Consider the following 25,566-nt stretch of genomic DNA (forward strand, 5'->3'; position numbering starts at 1 on the left):
GGAAAGCATGAAATGCTTTTTAGTGCTGGCAATGTATTTTCAATAGCAATGTTTTTCAAATATATTATCTTTTTATCATTTCCGCAAAACGTTAATTTATTTAGAATATTGCGGTTGATGGGAGCAGCAACTTACAAATGGACAGAGATAAGTTAAACAAGTCTGCAAGTGGTGGTACAGTAGTTAGCACTGCTGCCTCACAGCGCCAGGGACTGGGTTCAATTCCAGCCTTGGGTCGCTGTCTGTGTGGAGTTTGCACATTCTCCCCTATGTCCGTGTAGGTTTTCTCCAGGTGCTCCAGTTTCCTCCTGCAACCCATAAGCAAGCAGGTTAGGCAGTGCTAAATTGCCCCTTACTGTCCTAGGATGTGTAGGTTAGCAGGGTAAATAGGTAGAGTTACATGGATAAGGCCCGGGCAGGATAGTCTTTCAGAGGCTTGGTGGCCTCCTTCTGCATTGTAGGGACTCTAGGATTGTAGGGATTCCAAGTGGGCAAACAACAGCAGATGGAGTTCAACGAAAGGGGGAAGTGTGAGGTCACTGACCCGAGAAGGGAAATCTGAAGATTTTCTTACTGACTGGCAACTTGGAACTGTACAAGAACAAAGGGATTTTGGTGTCCAAGAACAGAATTCACAAAGCTGGCTGACAGGTTTAAAAAAAGTAATTAAAAAAACTCATGGAATGTTGGCCGTTATCTCAACACGACTGAAATTCAAAAGTGAAGAAGAAATACTTCAGTTGCCCAGAACTATGTCAGACCCTGTCTGCACTACCACATTTACTATTCCCATAGAATCCCTACAGTGCAGAAGGAGACCATTCTGCCCATTGAGTTTGCACTGACTGTCTGACAGAATACCTTACCCATGCTCAATCACCATAACCCCACATATTTACCTCACTAATCCACCTAACCTACACATCTTGGGACACTAGGGGAATTTTAGCATGGCCAATCCACCTAACCCACACATCTTTGGACTGTGGGTGGAAACCACACTGTGGAGAAAACCCATGCAGGCACGGGGGGAACGTGCAAACTCCACACACACACTTTCACCCAAGGCCGGAATTGAACCCAGGTCCCTGGCGCTGTGAAGCAGCAGTGTTAACAACAATGCCACCATTCGGGAACCAAACCCCGAGGTAGATATATGGGCATAAAAGTTGGTAGATTAGATGTGTACCGGGAGCTAGCTACATATTCTTGGCTTGTATTCCCTTAGAGTTTATATGATTCAAAGGTTGATCTAATCAAAGAGTGGGATTCTCTCAAAAAAAATTCTAGGTGTTGAATTTGCATGAAAACCGGAGTAAACCATGCTGGTTTTTCTCAGCGGAAGTTTCAAAATGAATCTCCCACTCTCTGCATTGCAGAGTGCCCGAGTGTGATTCACTCCAGAAATAAATGGGCAGGGCCTATTCCCACTGGAGAGACCGGCAGCACAGTGCTGAGTGGGCCACTGTGCATGCACCCATCTTGGTGCTAGCAGATGGGTGCACGCACCGTGGCCCACTCAGCACTGTGCTGCCGGTCTCTCCAGTGGGAATAGGCCCTGCCCATTTATTTCTGGAGTTCCTGTCTGCTGGCATTGCAATCGCTGGCTAGCCCCACAGCCCCCATGTTGCTGCCCTAACAACCCCGCATGGCCCTACCCTGATCGCTGGTCTCCAGGACATGTCCGGACAAGCCTCGACCTCTCCAGTCTTCCCCCCCCACAACCGCCAGCCCACCTCAATCTCCTCCCCCTCTCCCCGATCCACTTTATCCCATCGGCAGCCCCAAACGTCCTCCCCTATAGTGCCGACACCCCCCCCCCACGTCCCTCCCGTCCCCCACCCCCCCACAGCAGCTCCAACCGTCCCATGCTGACGGTCAGCCTCCATCACTGGCCTCCCTCTCTCCCTCCCTCAATGATCCTGACTGCAGATTGGCAGAGGGACCCCTCCCCCAACTCCTACAGATCGTCCCTCCCCCCCCCCCCCCTAAAAGCCCCCCCCTCATTAGGTCCTACCTCCTTAGCATGCTCGATGCCTAATGGGCAGTGCCAAGGTGCCCCCTTAGCATTGCCACTTTGTCCATTGGGCAGTGCCAGGAGCCCAGGCTGGCACTGCCAAGGTGGTAATGCTCAGGGGATACCTCCCAGTGCCCGACTCTCTGTGGGGGGGGCCTCGATTGCCCACACCCCCTCACTCCAGTGAGGTCGGGCCACCAATTCCCTGCAAGCGGGAAGCTATACTAATCCCCCCCTGGAGTGAAAACCCCCTGGCAGGGGGAGGGGCAGGGCAGGGTGTGAGAGGCTAGTGAGCCCAGAGATTTCAGTCCCGGGCCTGCCATTGTTATTTAAATTATTTCACAATGAACTGCTGTGTATATTAGGCCAGAAAATCAGCAGAGAGGTGTCAGAAATCGGGAGCTGGGAGACGTGCGGAGGCCCACTGCGAATCAGCCAACACTAGAATTTCCCAGCAGGATGGGAGAATTGCCCCCTAAATCTTTAATCTGGTAAAGGGATAGCTGCAGAGAGACAATTTCTTCCGGCTGGGGAATGTAAAACAAGAGGGCATACTGTTAAAATAGGACCTTGTAAAGTCACAGAGCAATTTCTCACACAAAGGGCATTGGAAATCTGGAATATTCTCCCCCAAAAAAAGCTGCTGAAGTTGGAGGTAAAAGTTCAAAATTCAGTAGATTATTATAGTTAGTTCTGAGTACTAAAGGAGAGGCAACCCACATGGGCAGGTAGATGGGATTGAGGTTTGGAATGGCAGAATCTGCTCAAGGGGCTGAATGGCCTCCTTTTGTTCCTGCAGACACCTGGGCCAGAATCTTATCACTGCTCACACTGGCCGGATTTTCCTATCCTGTGGAGATTTGGCTGGGTGCCAAATTCTCTGAGCTTGCTGCTGTGAGAGTGAGGTGTGAGCGGCTGGTAAGATCCCCACCCCCTCTGAATCAAAAGCACACAGTGATGAACTAGACTGCGAAGAAAATTATACCAAAGGAAAATTCTCATAAAAAGTACAGAGGACATCAACTTTCATTAAAGCATTTGAATTCCCCACACCTAACCCACAGGCACACTCAAAACAAGCTGAATTTAAACAGTGTGTACAGTTTGTACTCTTTGTTCAAAAGTTGCTAATAGTCTCCAGAACTTTCTCTGACCTTTGTTGTTCATTTCAAAAATCAATGTAACCTGACTGGAAGTGGATTTTAAAACTGGAAATAAAAAGTTTGATCTTATATTTTGCAAGTTCTCGTAATGTCGTCAAACTTCTAGATAATAAAGCTTCAGATTCCTGCAGCAGAGACAAAGCCTCACTGAGAAACTCACCATGTGTGCCTGTTTCTACAACCTCAAAAAGTTGTAACAACAATAAGAGTCTAATCTTACCACGATTCTCTGAAAACTCCCCGCTGTGAATTTAACTTTTTGCCAAGTATGATATGGAAGTATTTGTGCCTTCCTCCAAATCAGGGTCGTCTCACTATCACGTTTTGTGATCTCTTGACAACTGGACAGCACCACACATAATCCAATTGTTCTCGACAATGCTACTGGCAAGACTAATACAAAGTAAAATGATGCAACTTAATGACCTTTTAAATCTCTGGGTAGATTAATGCAATTCCAAATTCATTTTATGCAAATACATACACATGTTTGCAAGTGCACAAAGAGCCACAGGCACAAGAAGGGCACACATTAGTTTACTATGCCGCTAATTTAGTGCTGACAAGGATCAGTTCTGGTTTTTACGTGAGTACCGTACTGAACCCGCACAGTGTAAGTCAGGGGTTAATCACAAAGCAAAATGGAGTGAAATCCTGTCCTCCCAGGAGTCTCAATCCACTTCATTGTGCTGTCAGGTCAGGTCAGTCCTGAGATTCAGGTTACCTCAATACAATGGCCCTGGCCAGCGTGGCACAGTGGTTAGCACTGCGGCCTCACAGCGCCAGGGACCTAGGTTCGATTCCCGGCTTGGGTGACTGTCTGTGCAGAGTCAACACATTCTCTCCATGTCTGCATGGGTTTCCGCCGGGTATTCCGGTTTCCTCCCACAGTCCAAAGATGTGCAGGTTAGATGGATTAGCCATACTAAATTGCCCCTTAGTGTCAGGGGAACTAGCTAGGGTAAATGCATGGAGTTATGGAGATAAGGGCTGGGTGGGATTGTGGTTGGTGCAGACTCAAAGGGCTGAATGGCCTCCTTCTGCACCATAGGATTCTATGCTCTGGTTTCCTCCCAGTCAGAAAAGTGTGCTGGTTAGGTGCATTGACCATGTAAAATTCTCCCTCAGTGTACCCGAACAGGTGCTGGAGTGTAGTGACTTGGGGATCACAGCAAGTTCATTGCAGTGTTAATGTAAGCCAACCTGTGACAATAATAAATAAACTTTAACTTTATTTTGTCATTGATGGTGGACGGATGACGCTTGCTGTTCATTCCAGTTCCACTCACTTGCACCCTGTGAGGTTTACACTGGAACCTGCTGTGACAAAAGGACAAAAAGGGAGGTAGAGAGAAAAACAGGGAACTATAGACCAGTGAGCTGAACGTCAGTACTGGGGAAGTTGCTAGAGTCTATTATCAAGGATTTCATAATTCGGCATTTGAAAGGCAGTGGTATAATCTGACAAGGTCAGCATGGATTTACAAAAGGTAATCATGTTTGACAAATCTATTGGAATTTTTTGAGGATGTAACAAGTGGAGTTGACCAATGAGAACCAGTGGATGTGGTTTATTTAGACTTTCAGAAGGCTTTTGACAAGGTCTCATTTGACAGAGTACTATGTAAAATTAAAAGCACATGAGATTGCTAGTTAGCAGATAGGAAACAAAGAATTGGCATAAATGGGTCTGATTGGCAGTCAGTGACCAGTGGGGTTCTGCTGGGATCTGTGCTGAGACCCCAGCTGTTCACATTTGGAAGAGGGAACTGAATGTATTACCTTCAAATTTGCAGATGATACAAAGTAGGGTGGGGGGATGAGCTGTGAGGAGGATGCAGAGATGTTTCAGCGAGATTTGGACAGGCTGAGAATGTGGGCATCTAACTGCATTGCAGAAGCAGCATAATATGGATAAATATGAGGTTATCCACTTTGATAGTAATAATACAAAGACAGATTAGTACTTGATGGTGTAAATTGGAGTGGGTGTAAGTTGAGAGAGGTGGATACTCAACGAGATCTTGGAGTCCTCATGTATCAATCGCTGAGAGTAAGTGCGCAGGTACAGCAGGCAGTAAAGAAGGCAAATAGTATGTTGGCCTTCACAGCAAGAGGATTTGAGTATAGGGATAGGGATGTTTTGCTGCAATTGTATGGGGTGTTGGTGAGGCCACACCTGGAGTATTGTATGCAGTTTTGGTGACCTTATCTGAGGAAGGATGTCCTTGCTATAGAGGGTGTACAGTGCAGGTTTACTAGGCTGATTACTGGTCTGTCATATGAGGAAAGACTTAGCCAGTTAGGATTATATTCACTGGAGTTTAGAAGACTGAAAGGGGATCTCATAGAACTTGTAAAATTCTAATGGAGTTAGACAGGGTAGATTCAGAAAGAATGTTCCCCATGGCGGGGGAGTCCAGAACTAGGGTCATTGTTTGAAGAAAAGCGGTAAACCTTTTGGAACTGAGGTGAATTTCTCCACCAGAGGGTGGTGAATGTGTGGAATTCACTTCCATCAAAACTAGTTGAGACCAAAATGTTGTCTGATTTCAAGAAATGAGATATAGCTGTTGAGGCTAAAGGGATCAAGGTATATGGGGGGAAAGAGGAAGATCAGATATTGAATTTGATGATCAGCCATGATCAAAATGAATGGTGGAGCAGGCTCAACGGGCTGAATGGCCTCCTCCTGCTTATAGTTTCTATGTTTCTAAAATGGCAGCTTGTCCTCCACAGGAGGTAGGTGTGGACAAGATAAAGAATGATGCATTTCTTTAACCAATAAAAGTAAAGAATCTACTGAGACATGGGGTGGAATTTTCCATTCTGGAGCCGTGGCTGGGTGTGGGGGGAGGGGAGTCAGCACCATTCCTGCTGGACTGAGGGGGAGGGAGGTCAGCACCATTCCTGCTGGACTGAGGGGGAGGGAGGTCAGCACCATTCCCGCTGGACTGAGGGGGAGGGAGGTCAGCACCATTCCCGCTGGACTGAGGGGGAGGGAGGTCAGCACCATTCCCGCTGGACTGAGGGGGAGGGAGGTCAGCACCATTCCCGCTGGACTGAGGGGGAGGGAGGTCAGCACCATTCCCGCTGGACTGAGGGGGAGGGAGGTCAGCACCATTCCCGCTGGACTGAGGGGGAGGGAGGTCAGCACCATTCCTGCTGGACTGAGGGGGAGGGAGGTCAGCACCATTCCTGCTGGACTGAGGGGGAGGGAGGTCAGCACCATTCCTGCTGGACTGAGGGGGAGGGGAGTCAGCACCATTCCTGCTGGACTGAGGGGGAGGGGTGGGGGCAGCTGAACACACACAATCTCTCATTTTTCAGCTCATTAATGAAGCATCAGTGAGGAACCTGACCAATCCTGCGGCAGGATGTGTACTTTCCTCCATCTCCCTAGCAATGAAGGACAAAGTTCCATTTGCCTTCTTAATTACCTGCTGCACCTGCAAACCAACTCCTTGAGATTCCTGCACAAGGACACCCAGGTCCCTCTGCACAGCAGCATGCTGCAATTTTCTACTATTTAAATAATCGTCCATTTTGCTGTTATTCCTACCAAAATGGATGACCTCTCATTTACCAACATTGTACTCTATCTGCCAGACCCTCGCCCACTCACGTGGACTAGCTATATCCTTTTACAGTGTCCTTGATGTATTGATAGATCACCATCACCAATAGGGGACATTCTAACCAGTGCCCCTTGACATTCCATGGTGTTACCACCACTCAATTCCCCCACTGTCAACATCCTTGGGGTTACCATTGACCGGAAATGCAACTGGACTCAACACAAACACTACAAGGGCAGGTCAGAGGCTCAGAATACTGCGGCAAGTAACTCATCTGACTCCCCAAAGCTTATCCACCATCTACAAGGCACAAGTCAGGAGTGTGATGGAATACTCCCCACTTGCCTGGATGGGTGCAGCTCCAACAACACTCAAGAAACTTGGCAGCATCCAGGACAAAGCAGCCCTGCTTGATTGGCACCACATCTACAAATATCCTCTCCCTTCACCACCGACGCTCAGTAGCAGCAGTGTGTACTTTCTATGAGATGCACTGCAGCAATTCATCAAAAATCCTTGGACGGCAAGTTCCAAACCTATGACCACTTCCATCTAGAAGGACAAGGGCAGCAGATTCATGGGGACACTACCACTTGCAAGTTCCCCTCCAAGCCACTCAGCATCCTGACTTGGAAATATATCGCCATTCCTTCGCAGTCGCCAAGTAAAAATCCTGGAATTCCCTCCCTAATGGCATTGTGGGTCAACCCACAGGACAGGGACTGCAGCGATTCAAGAAAGCAGCTCATCACCACCTTCTCAAGGGGCAACTAAAGATGGGCAATAAATGCTGGCCAGCCAGTGACGCCCATGTCCCACAAATGAATTTAAAATAAAAGTACTTTATTCAAATCTGTTACCTTCAAGCAGGTGAATTTAACTGAACTATTGCTTCATTTTATTAAACACCACATACAAGATATTAGGAAAATCAAAGATGCAAGCATACACCTGAAAACAGAACTCGCTGAAATCAATAAAACTTTATAACAGCGCAGTACAATTAGAGAATTGTACAATTAATAGAACCACAAAGAGAATATTTGTATTGCAAAGTAGGAATCATTTCAGAAGAAAGCTCACCAGGATTAAAAAGCTTAAGCATGGCTCGCTGTGATATTGTCAAACAAATAAATGAGGATAATTACAGATTTCTAGGTAAAATATTTGAATGAGTCCCCATTGATATTACGTGCCCTACAGCAATACAGCAGTGACAGGGCCCCACCCTGCCTTGATGAGCTGAAATGTAAAATAACAGTTCCTGGGAAGTTCAAAGGTGTCCCAGTGTTCTGTTTCTCAAGCAAATATACAACACATATTAAATTACAAAAGATATTCATGTTCTGTTGCTTTTGGACCTCCTGCCAGCACATTTGACAGTTAGAATAAAAATCAAGGAGTGACAAACCTTTCCTTGGAAAAGGATGCATCACCTCAAGGCAGTGGTTTTTAAATTGTTTGTACATGAGCCTGGCACACTCAGGATAATGCTCACCCCTGCAAACTGGGTACACACACCCCTTATCTGGCCTTAACTTCCAAAAGACAGTGTTAGTTGCCTAAAGGAAGAAGGTGCTACGATTGATTAATGCATTTGGTAATATCCAGCAACTCAGGCAACCTATTGAATGGCACCAAAAATCAGGGGTTTCACGTCTCTATGTGGACCATAGTGGACAGAAATCTGGTGATCTTGAGGATCCTCCAAGTCCCAGTGTCAAAACATATAACTAAAGGTCATAAAGCAAGGAATGTGAAATGACAGTCAGACCAAAGGAGATCCACTTAACAAAGAACGTGAGTCAACCCACTCCATCTCCCAAGAGATGCTGCAAGTATCTGTTTGTCAATGTCCCTAATCACCCTCGCTGCAAAGAGACATCTTCCTGACATTTTATATAAACAGCTAAATATTAACCATGCAATTAAATAAAACAAAGTATGCAAATTTCCCCTACAAGGTCTTTCTTGAACACAGTTAAAGATGGGGAAGGGGAAGCTCAATGAGTCAGTTAGCTTCTTACAACTTCTAACAAAAAATCTTCACATCAGATACAAGACACCAATAGGTGAAAATGTGAAAATGTTTCTCTAGCTCTTGGAGCTAAAGGGGTGAAGGGATATGGCGGGGAAAGCAGGCTGAGGATACTGAATCTGATGATCAGCCATGATCAAAATGAATAGCAGAGCAGGCTCAAAGGGCCAAATGGCCTCCTCCTGCTTCTATTTCCTATGTTTTTCATAGAATCCCACAGTGCAGAAAGAGGCCAGCTGGCCCGCTGAGTCTGTTCCAACCACAATCTCACCCAGGGCCCCATCCTCACAACCCCATGCATTTAAAGTTTATTTATTAGTCACAAGTAAGGCCTACATTAACTGCCATGAAGTTACTGTCAAATTCCCCGAATCACCACACTCCGGCACCTGTTCAGGTCAGTGCACCTAACCAGCGCAGCTTTCAGAATGTGGGAGGAAACCAGAGCATCCGGAGGAAACCCACGCAGACGTGGGGAGAACGTACAAACTCCACACAGACAGTGACCCGAGCTGGGAATTGAATCCGGGTCCCTGGCGCTGTGAGGCGGCAGCGCTAACCATGGGCCACCGTGCTGCCCTAGCTAGTCCCCCTCACACTCAGGGATAATTTAGCATGGCCAATCCACATAACCCGCACATCTTTGGAGTGTGGGAGGAAACTGGAGCACCCGGAGGAAACCCAGGCAGACACAGGGAGAATGTGCAAACTCCACATAGACAAGCCGGGAATTGAACCTGGGTCCCTAGCGCTGTGAGGCAGCAGTGCAAACCACTGTGCCACCGCACCACCCTATGTCTTCTATGTTTCTAAAATAAGAGTAATGGACTGAGACGGAAGGAGGCAGATTGAATTACTGAGATGATGCAACAACATAAATGTATGCAACTTCAAAGTTAAATTGACAACTACCCTGTTAACCCTCAACCTGATCTATACATTGCACTGAAAATCTGACTCAGCACTCAGATAGCAGCTGTGTACAAAAGTGCTTTCAGAAGCATCCCGGCCCCAGACATGAAACTCAAAATATACCTTTGAGCAGCAACTTTGCCAGGATGTTTTAGTACGGTATCTTTAAATGTATGCAGTGTGAGAATGGGCTGAACGTTAAGCCACTTAACTTGACGTTACACTGGGAATTTTACGCAATGCAGTGTCAAGACAATGCCTCTCCAGCGCTATCCCCGTAACCCCATGTATTTACCCTGCTAGCTCCCGATACTAAGGGACAATTTAGCATTGCTAGTCAACTTACACTTCCCCCCGCCCCACCCCCCAACACACATCTTTTGGACTGTGGGAGGAAACCGGGACACCTGGAGGAAACCCACACAGGGGAGAACATGCAGACTCCGCACAGCCAGTGACCCAAGGCTGGAATGGGACCTGAGTCCCTGGCACTGTGAGGCAGCAGTGCTAACCATTGTGCCACCCGATAATATCTTTGTTAAGTACGCTGGTAACTCATTGATTCCCGCTAAAATGGGCAAGTTGATTGTGGCGCGATGCTGCACAGCTGATGGTGTAGCCCAAGGGTTATTGTTTGGCCTAAGTCTGCAGTGCAAGGAAGCCAATCCCACATCCCAGATTTCAGTATCCCGTGGGATGTCCTATCCCATATTCTCTGAAATCCGCAGGTCGAGAATCAGTCACATAAAGACCTCTGATAGAATCCCACAGTAGGAAGTCTCACAACACCAGGTTTAACACCATGGTGGGTGTTACCATTACCCGCGGCGAGTAAGTTGAATGGCGATGTTAAATTGTCCCTTGGTATGAGGGGGACTCAGGGTAAACACATGGGGTTACAAGGATAGAACCGAGGAGGGACTGCTGCTGGTGCAGGCTTAATGGGCCGAATGGTCTTCTGTGATTCTATATCTCTGTGTCTGATGTAAAACCGCAACAATCTGTATGGCTGGTTCAAGAAAAGGAAACTCAGAACAAAACAACACTTTTTGTTATTGATTATTGCCATCTGTTTGTCTTACTTTGGAGATCTGTTTAAAGACTAAATGGTTAACGTAGCTATTTTGTCCTGTGAAGACAAACACAACATTTTACTTCCTGCTGTGGCATAACACAGCCTGAAGCACTGAAAAAGACCAAAAAGAATGGCAATAATTCTAATGGCACCTGTTAGGTGAGTGATGACTAACAGGTGCCTGGAATATTGACAGCTTCTTCATTCAATCACCATCAATATATATGACTGGTACTGGGTGGTATTGGTGGCATGTCACTGACAGGTTCCTTGTTGAAAGGATACTGCACACTCGACAGATTACTGAAAACAGGTGGATCAGTCCATGGAGTTATTTATTATCAGAATTATGCCCTGCAACAGCTTCAGGAGTGACCCACAGGGACAAAATTAGTTCACTATTGCACCCCCCCCAATTCACAAATGTAGGGGACAGGATTTTCCTGCTGCGCTTACCCTAAGATTGGAAAATCCCCCCCCACCCCACAAGGTCAAGGTCAGCGGACCTTTGCACAATCTGTGTCCCGCCTGCTACGATTCCTGTGGTGGGTGGGATGAGGAAATTCCACCAAGGATGTAAAAAGGTGGCCAATACATGTGAAGCTCAAAGCACATTTTAATTAAAAGCCAAAAAAGTACATCAGAACCGGCACTGTCAAGCCACTGTCCCTTGCATACAGGGATTATTTTGAGTGACCAATAGCATCTGCAACTAATTTTTTGTCATTGCTTTACCTTTGGTTTTGTAAATTTAACTGCCAATGGCAATGTATACAGGTGGGAACACCAACAGCAGACAGAACACCACTTGTGATAATTGTCATTGATGCTAAGCCGTAACCTCCTGAGGACAACACAGGATTAGACAGAATTCTCTGGTCTTGTTCGCCCTGCCAGTGAGGATGAAGAGTTTGGCGCTCAGCCATGGCTCCGTTCACTGCAGCGGGACTGGAGAATCCCGCCAGCATAAACAGATGGATAATTCCATTCAACATTTTGAGTCCATTTGACTCTTCTTCATAATTAAGAAATGTGATGGATTTTATACTCAAAACATTGTCACTGCTTCTCTCTCCACAGATACTGCTAGACTCTTCCCAGCACTTGTTCATAGAATCCCTCCAGTGCAGAAGGGGACCATTTGGCCCATTGATTCTGCACCAACAACAATTCCACCCAGGCCCTATCCCTGTAACCACTCATATTTATCCTAGCTAGTCCCTCTGACACTAAGGGGTAATTTAGCATGGCCAATCAACCTAACCTGCACATCTTTGGACTGTGGGAAGAAACCGGAGAACCCAGAGGAAACCCACTCAGACTTCACACAGACAATGACCTGAGGCTGGAATTGAACCTGGGTCCCTGGCGCCGTGAGGCAGCAGTGCTAACCACTGTGCTACCGTGCGTTTGTGGAGATTTCCAGCATCGGCAATATTTTAATTTTATTATAATTTTGCAACATTTAGCGCACAGAGGAGTTATTTTCCAGTGGGCCAGAAAATACACTGCTTTAAATTGGGACTCTACTACAGCCCAGTGTTGCTGGCAGAATCTGAGGTGGTTCCCACCCTTCCAACAAAAAAAAGGCATCTCTTTTGTCTCTCCTTAGAGCTCCTGGGTTTTTCTCTCTCTCCTATTTTAACAGGGTGTTCCCCAATGATACAACCTTTCCATTGTTATATCATCTCTTTTCCACATTGCTTATATAGGGTCATACTCTCTTCGCTCCCTAGTCATTCTCTCCTTGCCGTTGCTCAAATGAGTTGAGACGATGTCTGTTTTTCCCGTTTGAAGGAATCCCTGTTCACCCAGTTCCATGAGATTTCCCCCCTCATTTCTGTGTTTCCCGAGAGGACATTGAATTCAAAAGTAATCTTTTACTCTCTAGAATGCAGTGGAACTGCTTTAAGGAAGACTTTCTCCCGAGTCCTATTGCTGTAGAAAGTGCAGAGCTTATTTACAAACAGCACTAACCTCTGCTCCTGCCCTGAATCCCTGCCAATCACAGCAAGAGGACTGGCACACACAGCAGAGGACAATGAGTTCCTGAAACTGCGCATCAATTCCTGAGGAAAATGTAATATTCGCGCATTTTCACTTGCATACATCAATCTGTTTAGTGAATATAGCAAACAGATCATACTACAATATTACACTGTTTGAAATGAATCAAGATTTAGAGGCAGTTTATCTATTTTCTCAATACTTAGATTTGAATATATTTATCATGCCATCAGTACGTGGGGACTGAGATCCCTAGATTCCAAAAGCAGACTACAGAGCATATGTTTTGAGTTTTCTCCAGAGTCCGGAGTCAAGCCAAGTTGGGAGATAAATGTCAATTTGAGAAAATACTGCAAAGAAATACAATCATTCTCAAGAAAAAAGCTTTTAAATAGTGTATTAAAAGCTTAGAAATGACTATTTGCCATAAATAGGACCCGAATGCTTCACATGCTCATTTGATACTTGTATTTGCTATTTTAACAGAGGTATTCACTTCCATTGAAAATAGCAGACATACTAATAAGCTGAGTGTTCATGTGTTAATGTGCCAACTAATTTCTGCACCTTAGTCTTTATCAGGGTTTTTGCCAAGTAATGTTTGAGTTATAAGCTTTAATTTGATCAAATCTATCTGTAATAAAACGATCAAACTGATTTTGAAATAAATTTCAAGAAGAACCTTAATTTTTGAAATCTTAAAAAAAAGAGTTCATAGTTAATCTGATTCAATTTAAAGTTTATTTATCAGTGTCACAAGCAGGCTTAACACTGCAATGAAGTTACTGTGAAAATCCCCCAGTAGCCAAACTCTGGCGCCTGGTCGGGTACACTGAGGGAGAATTTAGCACGGCCAATGCACTAAATCAACATGTCTCTCGGACTCTGGGAGGAAACAGGAGCACCTGGAGGAAACCCACACAGACTTGGCTGTTTTCACTCTAGTCAGTTCATCGACAAGTTTGCCCTAATTGTTTTTCATTCGTAATCACTGATACATCTGGCCATTTTCCTACATTGTGTTCCTTCAGCTAGGACAGATGTTTGAAACGTTACAATCCCTTTAACCCACCAAAAAGGCAGGCAGGAACTCACAAATATTGACCTGATCGGACCTCGTCTAAAGTGAACGTATCAAAAAGATGCTGCAAGGGGTCTTTGCGGCAGGCCCCAACAGTCACAGATTTGTCTTAGCGCAGAATCAGGAGGGAGGAGCTTGACAATTGGGTGGTAACACGGGTATGAAATGGGTTGGGAATAAATCAAGATGAACTTCTATCTGCAGTGATCCTGATAAAGTCAGCAATATCCTGTGTAACATTGTCACATACACGTGGTACAGCTCACCATACTTGATCAGACATGATGAAATCTTCCTGTCCAGCCCTCCAGGGGAATTGTAGCGGGATTGGGGGGTGGGGGGGGTGTGGACCGTGCAAAGGTCCATTGACCTCGGGCAAGATTTTCTGGTTTTGGGGTGAGCACAGCTGGATGTTTCACACCGTGTTTCAGACTGTCATGCAGGGCAGCAAGACCACAACACGGCATTCGGCTACACTGAGATCAGGTGCCATGTTTAAAGGGCACCCCAATCGTAACAGGAATAAACCTCTCTCTGCTCCCACGACCAGCCCACCACAGAGCTCTCAAGGGGCCCCCTTCCCACTCCCTGGTCAGAGGCGGCACTTATCTCCACCCTCTTCCTTCCAATCATCAGCCCCTTCCCCTCATTTCCCCACAGTCGGAACCAAATGATGCACACACCATGTGAGATTGGTTGAGATTTTCCAACCCATTGTGATGGGTGCCCCACAGAGGATGTGGGGAGCCTTTCAAATGTCCAACTGACTTGGGCAGGACTGGAAGATCTGACTAGTGGGGGTGGGGGGGGGGGGTGGAAACTCCTTGGGCATATTTTTACATGTGCATATTTTGGTAAAAGATTCTACTAAACAGATGGCCAAGGATACAATCAAGAACACGTGCAATGCAATTGTTTCTGTGTGGACACCAGTACCTAATCTCTTCCCATCTTGATCTGATCATTTATTCAGCTGCTAATACTCTTTCCCTGCACTTTGCATTCAACTGCTCTCCTCTCATTAGTTGCCAGCATCCAAGTCAAAATCCTCGGTGCCCAGCTGGTGCATTCGGATGTAAGCAGAGTGTCTGCTTTCTTGCATCTTTCTGGCATTCAGATGTTGCGGCTAAAATCACAGCAAGCAGTGATTTAGGGATGAATACGGAAAGAAAAGACAGAACAGAGACAAGAACCATTTGGGCAGGCACAAGCAACACAGGAAAACTTCGGAAAAAGAGGAGAATATGTTGGAGAGAAAAGCAGTTCTGGGGCGAGGAGAAGCATTGAAAATAAGTTATTTGTTATATTTTAATAACAGAACATAATTGGACTGGGTCCACTTCTGTCCAACTTTAATCAGTTCCAGATTCTTAAGGTCCACAACCCTTGTAATGCAAGTTATTAGAAGGTCTTGTTCATTGTTCATTCGATTCACATTGATATAGTTGCTTCTGAACATCTCCAAGTGTTTTGCAGCCAATTAATTATTACACTGCTTGAGGAATGAATGCTGCTCAGACAAAAGGAGACTCCCTTGCTCTTCCTCGAGTAGCGCCGGGGGATTTTTTTTTTTACAGCTACCCGAAAACAGAGATGGGGCTTTAGTTTAACCCCACATCCTTCCTCTTTATTGCACTGAAGTTTCCGATTAGACTACACGCTCAGGACCCTGGAGTAGTAGATCTTAAATCCGTAACATCTGACTCGCAGTACAACTTCTGCAGTTAATTTCTCTAAGCTTGTTAGCTCAACCAATCAGTCAAGCATTGCAAAGTAATTCACTGTTTACAGAGATATATGCCACTCGCATGATAACAGGACTCATTCCATACACGTACTGAACGCTTGAGAAAAATGGTCGCAACTAAAGTCAGTTTACACCCAACTGCCACAGCACCCCCAGGGCCAGGGAACACAAACCTTCATAAGATTTTTTTTTGCAATAGCTGATTCTGATATCTATTCATATTAGCTATTTTTTCAATCACTACGGAATTCTCAATACATTTGAAACCAATATGGCAGGCTTTGCTTCATGTCTACAATCTGATAAAATTGGATAACAGCTTCTGGTAACTTAAGAATTTACAAGAGACTGTTGACTTGTGTTCTCAGAATGTTACTAGAAATTCTCAATACTCTGAACTGTTGAAATTGTGTGAACAGATATTTCTGAATTTTTCAGAGCAGGACTGCCTTGATTAATTCTTCGATATACATAAACATGTTAAAGCAGTTTTAAAAAAGTGTATTTATTTACTAGTCACAAGTAGGCTTACAGTAACATTGCAATTAAGTTACTGTGAAAATCCCCTAGTCGCCATGCTCCAGCGTCCGTTCGGTTACACTGAGGGAGAACAATGCACCCTAACCAACACGTCTTTCGGACTTGGGGGGGAAACCGGAGCACCCAGAGGAAATCCACACAGACATGGGGAGAATGTGCAAACTCCACACAGACAGTGACCCAAGCCAGAAATCGAACCCAGGACCCTGGTGCTGGGAGGCAGCAGTGCTAACCACTGCGCTACTGTGCCCACAGTTCTAGGATTTTGATTTTATGCAGAAATATCGGAGGCATGGTAGCACAGTGGTTAGCACTGCTGCCTCATAGCACCAGGGACCCAGGTTCAATTCCGGCCTCGGGTCACTGTCTGTCTGGAGTTTGCACATTCTCCCCGTGTCTGTGTGGGTTTCCTCCGGGTGCTCTGGTTTCCTCCCACGTTCTGAAAGACATGCATTGTCCCAAACAGGTGCCAGAGTATGACCACTCAGGGAATTTTACAGTAACTTCATTGCAGTGTTAATGTAAGCCTACTTGTGCCTAATAAATAAATTTTACTTTAATACCCAATTCCAAAATATCCTCAAGTTAATCATAACATAATCAATTAGAAATATTTAACATTGATCATTTTAATTTGAAAATAAGAGGGAGGAGGATATTCATTACATTTTTAACTAAACCTCACCCACTGTATCTAATACATTCCTACCATGAGTGTCACTCTTAAAACATTCCTCAGCCAATCAGAAATTAAATAGATTCTCTCTTCCTGATGATAAGTAAAATTCATCCATCAGTAAAATCTGTCCATAAATCCTGTTTGGAATTCTCCATCCTAGAGGGATGTGGAAGCTCAGCCATTGGCCAGAATTCCCCAGTTTCGCACGCCCCATCATCACTGGCAACGAGGACAGAGAATTTAGTGCTCAGCCTAATCTCCGTTCACTGCAGCGGGACTGGAGAATCCTCATTGTAGACAAAGTCAGAGAACCTGGCACATTGGCTATATTTAAGGTAGGGATTGCTAAGAGTTCCGATTAACAATAGCATCAAGGATTATGGGGATATTGGGTGTCAAAGGCATTGAAGTATCTGATCAGCCATGTTTGGATTGATTGGTGGAGCAGACTCGATGGGCAGAATGGCAGAGCAGGCTCGATGGGCAGAATGGCCTACTCCTGTTCCTATGTTCCCGTGTATGGGCCAAGCACCACCTGACTTTAGGGCAGTTTTTTGTTTTTAACTAAGTGGGAGGATGTCTTTAGTGTTCACCTTCCCTATCAGTGCTGTTCTCATTAGAGATCAGAGCAATGAATCCAAGGTAGATCTCACACAGCAGCACCGTTACTGTCCAGTATAGAGGAGGACTGGAAATAGCCATAAATCCCCACATTCCAGTTTCACGGATATGATGCAGCAAGACTGAATGCTTTGAATGAAGACAATGCCAACATAAGCTAAAACACAAACAACTAAATAAACTTCAAGTGGGGCAAGTACTTGCGTAAGGCATTGCCTCTGAAAATTCTGACAAATACATATGACTGGGAATGTTATCTTGGTTATTCTTAAAGATGAATTGCACTGTAGGACGCTATTTGATTTGTCACAGGTATTAAAACACAGTGGAAAGTACTGTTTCTTGCACACTATACAGACAAAGCATATCGTACGTAGGGAGGGAAAGGAGAGAGTGCAGAATGCAGTGTTACAGTCATAGCTTTGGTGTAGAGAAAGATCAGCTTAATATGAGGTAGGTCCAATATTGTGAGGGTAATTCAACCTCCCTGTGGTTTAGAAAAATAAATTCTGGAAGCTCTCAGCAGGTGTGGCAGTGTCCATGGAGAGAGAAACAGAGAGAAAACGTGGCCCTTTGTCCAAACACTGAATTCAATGGCGTGAAACATTACTCTGGCTCTCTCCATCCGTGGATGCTGAGCTTTTCCCAGAATCCACGGTACTCTGCTCTGGACTAGTTTTTGTTGGCTTTCAGCGTGAGGCTGTGGAGATGCAGCAAAGTGGCATCGCAATCAGGAAAGAGTGGAACCATCCAGTGGAATTCCAAATGCGGCTGACCGATCAACCTGGAATATCTCCCCATATCCAGCTCAATTCCTGAACAGTAGGATCCAGTAAAGTCAGCTGCATTAGCCTCCTGTGCACAGGCAACTGGGATAGACTATCATCATCATCGGGACTGTTTTGATCATAGAATCACTGCAGTGCAGAAGGAGACTGTTCAGCCCATTGAGTCTGCACCGATCACAATTCCACCCAAGCCCCATCCCCATAACCCCACATATTTATCTTGCTAATCCCCTGACAGTAGGGTCAAGTTTAGCATGGCCAATCAACCTAACCCACACATCTTTGGACTGTGGGAAGAAATCGGAGCACACGGAGAGGAGCACATGCGGGAAGCATGTAAACTCCACACAGACAGTGACCCAACCCGGGAATCGAACCAGGGTCCCCAGCGCTGTGAGGCAGCCGTGTACATCTCCACCATGACACCTTCATGAAAAGAATGCTGATATCTATGACCTCCAAGAATGTAAACGAGTAACCTTCATTATCTGATAAAACCAAGATTCAATGAATAAACCAAAGTGGGTTGACTGTTGACAGGAGAATTATTTACAGCCTTTACTCTGCCAGGTCCATCACAGGAAATCAGATTTTTCCAAGGAGTAAAACTTGAGAAATTAAATGTCAAAGTGTGTAATATGTTAGGAAGGACTTAAAATAATTTATATCCCCTGCATATTAGATTAGGTTACACTGACCGGAACAGGCGCCGGCCTGTGGCGACTAGGGGAATTTCACAGTAACTTCATTGCCGTGTTAATGTAAGCTGTACTTGTGACTAATAAATAAACTTTATTAATGCTATAGGGTACATTTGTAATTGATTTTAATTTTATAAATTTAAACGTTTGCATAGAAGTCTGGTGAAGAGTAAAATAACTTCTTCCTATTAAGGTTAACCAGATTTCGACGATGGTATAAATATTTAACTAAGTTCCAATTAGCTCATTGCCAACTCACTACATCACAATCCAGACACACGTCAGGTTTCAGCTAGTGAATCTCGAGACAAGTCAATTTCCCTTGCCCAAGAAGCCAGCTTTATCAGTCACTAGGATGCAACTACTGCTTCCCAATTCACTTCTTGTGGGTGAATACAAGCCACCGCTGCCTGGGTCACAGACACATTCATTCAATCAGTGACTGTGGGTTTAAAATAATTTCAACAATACCTACTTCCATAAGATCCAAATGTGAGTGGAAAAAAATTAAAATAAAATCCAGATGTGTACTTAATGGACTGTATAAACAGTATCAAAACAAAATTATTGTTGAGGTCCTTATCAGCACAGTCAACATGTGCTTGTCAGGCAAAATGTAAGTAAATTTATAACTTTATCTTTCAATGTAGAGATGCAAAATCTCAAAGATGCACAGCCACAAAGCCAACTTTGCTTCTATACTTCAAGTCATTTTCATTTTTAAAACAGGAGATGGAAAACACAAGGCTAAAATATAAAAGCAGAAGAGACCATAGCACCATAAGACAAAGGAGCAGAATCGGGCCATTCAGCCCATCGAATCCACTCCACTATTCAATCATGGCTGATAAGTTTCTCAACCCCATTCACTCACTTTTTCCCCATAACCCTTGATCCCCTGACCAATCAAGAACCTGTCCATCTCTGTCTTAAAGACACAAAATGACCTGGTCTCCACATCCCTCTGTGACAATGATTCATCACTCTCTGGCGGAAGAAATTCCTCCTTGTCTCAGTTCTAAAGGATCAGGGCGACAACATCAGCTATCTACAATCTACATTAATGATTAGATGAAGAGACCGAGAATAATGGGTTTAAATTTGCTGATGATACAGAACTAAGTGAAAAGGTAAGCTGTGGGGAGGATACAGAGAGGCTGTAAAGAGACATAGACAAGTTAAGTGACAAAATGGCAGATGGAGTATTATGTAGGGTTAAGTTATTCGCTTTGATCATAAGAATAAGTTTTAAAAAGGTGAGAAACTTGCCAGTGTTGATGTTTAAGGAGACTTGAGTGTACTGGTACAGGGAATACAGAAAGTAGCATGGAGGCGCAGCAAGCAATTAGGAAGACAAATGGCTTGATGGCTTTTGTTGTAAGGGGGTTGGAGTACAGGAATAAAGAAGTCTTGCTACAATTGTACAGGCCAGATCTGGAATACTGTTTACAGTTTTAGTCTCCACCTTGAAGAAAGGATGTACTGGCATTGGAGGGGATACAGTGAAAGTCCATTAAATTGGCTCCAGGGATGAGGGGAATGTCCTATGATGAGAGGCTGGGTAAGTGGGACTTCGCTGAAGTTTAGGAGAATGAGAGATGATCCAATTCAAACATATAAAATTGTGAGGGGGTTTGATCGGGCGAATATTAAGGGATTGTTTCCAATAGTTTGGAAATCTAAAACATGGGAACACAGGCTCAGAATGAGGGGACGATGATTTAGGACAGAGATGAGGAGAATTTGCTTCACTCAAAGAGTTGTGAATCTTTGGAATACTCTAACCCAGGGGATTATGGATATTCCACCATTTATCAGTTTAAGATTGGGATAGACAGATGTTTGGTTTTTTAGGGAATTCAGGGATATAGGGAGTTGAAGCCCATGATTAGCCATGATTGGAGCAGGCTCGATGGACCATGTGGTCTACTCTTCTTATCTTTTATGTTATTAACAGACTCAGCAACTCTGAGAAGCAGGTCCCATGTCCAGTTCACCTAGATTCCTTCTTTTGCGAATGTATCTGACATGAATTCCCAATATTGGACCATTTTATATCAGCACTCAGAAGGCTTTTTAATGATTCTAATCCCGACCCAATTGGGAACTGTTCCAGGAAAGAATTAATGAACCAGTAATACGTCATCAGAACAAACACTTCTCCACAGCCCTGGGAAATGTTTTCCTTTCTGACTGACTGCAAACCCTCATCTTTATCTTAAAAATATTCATTGTAACAGGGCAAAGACAGATCACTGGGCTCCAGAGTCTCCTCCCACCTCACCTCCTATAATCCCATCTACGTAACCTTCAATTCCTTTCTCCCGCGTGTACTTATCCAGCTTCCCTTCAAGGCATCTACGCTATTAGGGGCGACATGATGGCACAATGGCCAGCACTGTTGTTTCACAGCACCAGAGACCCAGGCTCGATTCCTGGCTTGGGTCACTGTCTGTGTGGAGTTTGTGTATTCTACCCATGTCTGCATGGATTTCCTCCGGGTGCTCCGGTTTCCTCCCACACTCCAAAGATGTGCAAGTTAGGTGGATTGACCATGCTAAATTGCCTCTTCATGTAAGGGGGACTAGCTAGGGCAAATGCATGGGGCATGAGGATGAGGTCTGGGTGAGATTGTGTAGACTCAATGGGCCGAATGGTCTCCTCTGCACTGTAGGATTCTATGATACTTGATAATCACGTTATCACCACTCTCTGGATAAAGAAAACTTTTTCTCAATTTGATTTTGGACTTATTAATGCCAGCTCATAATCACAGATGCTATATCTGATATATTACAATACATTTGGCCCATCGAGTCAGTACCAACAACAATCCCACCTTGGCCCTATCCCCATAACCTGACGTATTTACCTTAGCTAGTCCCCCTGACACTAAGGGGCAATTTAGCAATCCACCTAACCCACACATTTTAGGACTGTAGGAGGAAACCAGAGCACCCGGAGGAAACCCACATAGACATGGGGAGAATGTGCAAACTCCACACAGACAATGACCCAAGCGAAAATTGAACCTGGATTCCTGGCACCGTGAGCCAGCAGTGCTAACCACTGTGCCATCCATTCTATTAAAATAGAAAAGTTCAAACTAGTGCTGAAAAAAACCCTGTATTTCTATAGCACCTTTCATGGCCATGGAATGTTGTAGTATGTTTGACAGTTAATGAAGACTTTTCTAAGTGGAGTCACTACTTTAATGCGTGGGAGTGGAGGTGTTCAGATGGTAACTGGTATTCTTGAAGTTTACTACTTAGAAAGTTCTAACCTCACAGCAATCCAATGTGAGGTTCTCTGGAAAGTGGGAAGGAGACTTGCTTTACACTCTGGAAGGATCCCAGTCCTCCTCAACTTGACTCACTCTCCCACCAGGTCCCAGGAGGAAGCAGCAGAGAGAACCACCTGGGGGTTCCCTTGCAGGTAACAAGAAAGCCAGGCTCTGGGACAGGAGCGACAGCATGTGGAGTGCTGGCTGAGGAAAGCAGCTGTTCTCGTGGTTAGCAGTCTCTAAGAACACAAACACTGATGCCAGAGCTTAACTCAAGTCTGCCGCACACAAGCTGCGCTTCTCGAGATAAAATGCAGGATTTACAGAAATGTGAATCTGGTTATGGGCGCAAAATATTCTCTGGGAAACGAACAGTGGAGGTTTTCATTGCAAATTAACGCATTAACAAGGAGTGAGAGCGGTTAATGCAATCCTCACCTCTGCATTTGATACCAATGTACTTTCTACCTCCGGTGATGTGGACTGTTATAAAACAATCCATCGTGTTGTACATTATAAAGGAGTTGGTATGGTGTTAGAAGAAGCTGGAATGGCAGTATTTGTGTGAGAGGCAGGCGGTTTGATGGTGGTTATGATAATTACTGTAAGGTAACAGATAGCTTCGGCGGTAGATTTCACAGATCGCTGTGGCAAGAAGACTAGAATAGCAATTCTAACGGTGCCAGCAACCGAAGCTTTAATCTTTTCCGCAACTATAATCTTAAATCCAACTCGGGACACACTACACCACATCAAATGTTAACCCTTTCGCCACTGATTCGAGATATTCTCGTATTTTCAATTGCCAGATATCTGTAAACTTGTAATCAAGGCTGCTTATTCAATTAAGGATTTATCCCAACTTTCTTTGGCAATATATAATGACCACACCTGGGTGAAATGGTTATTCCCCCATCTGAGATGGCACTGGGGAGGTGTGTAAGCATTGTGTTGAAGATTTCAAAGTCCAGTTCCCGAAAGTTCACCACCAAGTCCTCTAATGCGAGTTCCAACAGGGGCCTGTACTGTCTCCCTCAGTGTAATAAACGTGTCACTGACACAACATTGTGTAACTTCTCAATAACTCTTATCCAGTTTCTTTGCAGGAGAAGCCCCTTTGCTACTGATAAACGGTTCCCCTCTCTCTCACACTCAGTGTTTGGCTGCGGGGGGGTTTAGAATTGGGGGGGCTGCCTTGGCCAACACTTACCTGGGGGGCACAAGCAGTCGCCAGGAACACTGCGGACCACTCGAATCTTGGGCAAACGTGCCTTGAGTTTCTGAGGAAGGAAAATGGAACGATAGACACTAGTGGGGGTTTTGCACATGCACTGATTTATAACAAATAACAGCCCCCTCTCCCCCCCCCCCACAAACACACACCCAAATAAATCACCCCAGTAGCAGTTACATACAACAGTTACTGAACCATTGTCAGATAATGAAAATCCCAGAGATTGGCCTTTCACTATTCAACCTGGAATTTTCTTCAGGAGGGAGTGGGGAAATATTTCAGGCAGAATGTGGAAAGATTGAGCTATTCTTTAAGCTTGTGCCAATGGCTATACAATAAAAATCCAGGCAATTCTGGCCCATTATCTGCGACAAATAGACGGACATGTGCTACGGGGGGGGGGGGGGGGGAGAAAAAGTGGCTGGAGACCGAATTACTTGTTTAATTTCGCTTCAGAGGGTTTGTGGCAAAGATTACCTCGATTTAGGAGCGGTAATTAAATCGCAGTAACCGCGCTACAATGATAAAAGGAGGTTTTACACGGGATATTTGGGAAGTTTTTTTTGCGGAGGGGGGGGTTATCTCGGCATTGGTGCAGGCAGGCATCGCACTAACCTCGTCCAGAAGTTGATCTACTCTGTTAAAAATAGCCGGTTCCATTCTGTCCATCGAGAACCAGCTGGAGAAAAGTTGCCTTTCCGCCTCCAAGTGCGAGACACGGGTTTGGAGCTCTGAGGTTCTGTAATGTACCAGGAGGCAGAAGCCGAGAGACAGGAGGGAGAGGAGGCAGCACAGGAGGCCGGGGAGCTGCGGGCACTGGGGCCAACTCTGCTGGGACATGTGAACCTTACAGTCCCTTCTCAAAACCTCCCGGCTGGAGCCCGGGTTCACTTCCATAGTCACACAGCCCAACCTTGCAGCGGAGTCCGGAGCCGCACTGAGAACAGATCACACACACACACACACAATCCTTAACTCATCAGAAACCCATCCAGGGGGCAGAGACAGAGAGAAGTGGCCGCAGAAATATCTCCCCAAGCAAGTGTTCAGAGATAAAGAGCAGTCGCTGCAGGATTCCGGGTTGTTTTACTCGGGTTCAGACTGAAGTTTCAGTCTGTACACACACACACTGAGACCACGGGCAGCCCCGCGCTCTTCCACTTTATCAACGCTATTTCCAGCCACACGCCTGTTTAACATCATTTATTTATTCTTCAACGTGACAGGGCGGGTTTCAGGTTGGAATCGCCACTTTGATCATGAGTGACGCCTCCCCCCTGCCTCCCTCCCCCCTCGAACATATCCGATTATTTTTAAACTACTGCAAGAGGTTTTTCTTTAAAGGGCCAATACACACACGCACAGAAAGTTCACATGTTCCTGAGCACTGCAGCCTACTGGTCAAAGGGAACCGTTATACTCCCGGGTTAGAGAGATAAAGAGAGACACAAGGCCACAACTCCACTCTGCCAGCTGAAATCAAAGCTTAACATTGGCGCAGCCTCGCCCCGCACCTTCCCACCCCACACAGGCATGGCACCAACTCATTTAACTACCCTCAATATCAGAAACAGTCACCGCCCCTCCCTCCCAGTCTCACTGGATCCCTCAACATCTTCACCCAGCACAGCTCTGCCCTGGCCATTCATAGTAAGAAGTCTCACACACCATTGCCTTTTGCTGCTAAATAAACCTGTTGGACTTTAACCTGGTGTTGTGCGATTTCTTACTGTGTTTACCCCAGTCCAACGTCCGCATCTCCACATCATGAATGGCCATTCATGCCATTCTCTCTATGGGCTGCCATTAGCAGCCTTTCCCCCGGTTTCTGTGGCTATGACTCACCTTCCATTCCCTCACCCTACAGTATAAACATCTCGTACTTTCTGTGCCTTTTAGCTTTGACAAAGGGTCATCTGGACTCGAAACATCAGCTCTTTTCTCTCCCTACAGATGCTGTCACACCTGCTGAGATTTTCCAGCATTTTCCTTTTGATCATGTGATCCCAGTTTCCACAGTATTTCCTGACATTTAGCATGTAAGTGCCCCACATTCATTCTATGGGGTATCTAACCACCACCCCCCCCCCACCCCCCGCAAT

The 25,566-nt window shown here is 45.2% G+C and overlaps 1 protein-coding gene across 1 annotated transcript in view; it reads right to left on the bottom strand.

Annotated features, from left to right (window-relative positions):
* LOC145360389 (collagen alpha-1(XIII) chain-like) overlaps positions 1-24,602 on the bottom strand; it is a 97,489-nt gene extending 72,887 nt beyond the window's left edge. The window contains exons 1-2 of the mRNA XM_080215583.1: positions 24,080-24,602; positions 23,441-23,510 (exon numbers count right to left, since the gene is read on the bottom strand). Coding sequence (XP_080071709.1) covers positions 23,441-23,510; positions 24,080-24,361 — 352 coding nt within the window. The 5' untranslated portion in view covers positions 24,362-24,602. The remainder of the gene's footprint in view (positions 1-23,440; positions 23,511-24,079) is intronic.
* Positions 24,603-25,566: the final 964 nt, after the last annotated feature.

Source organism: Carcharhinus amblyrhynchos, chromosome 31, assembly GCF_965287045.1.
Source record: "Carcharhinus amblyrhynchos chromosome 31, sCarAmb.v2.hapA, whole genome shotgun sequence".
Classification (NCBI taxonomy): Eukaryota; Metazoa; Chordata; class Chondrichthyes; order Carcharhiniformes; family Carcharhinidae; genus Carcharhinus; species Carcharhinus amblyrhynchos.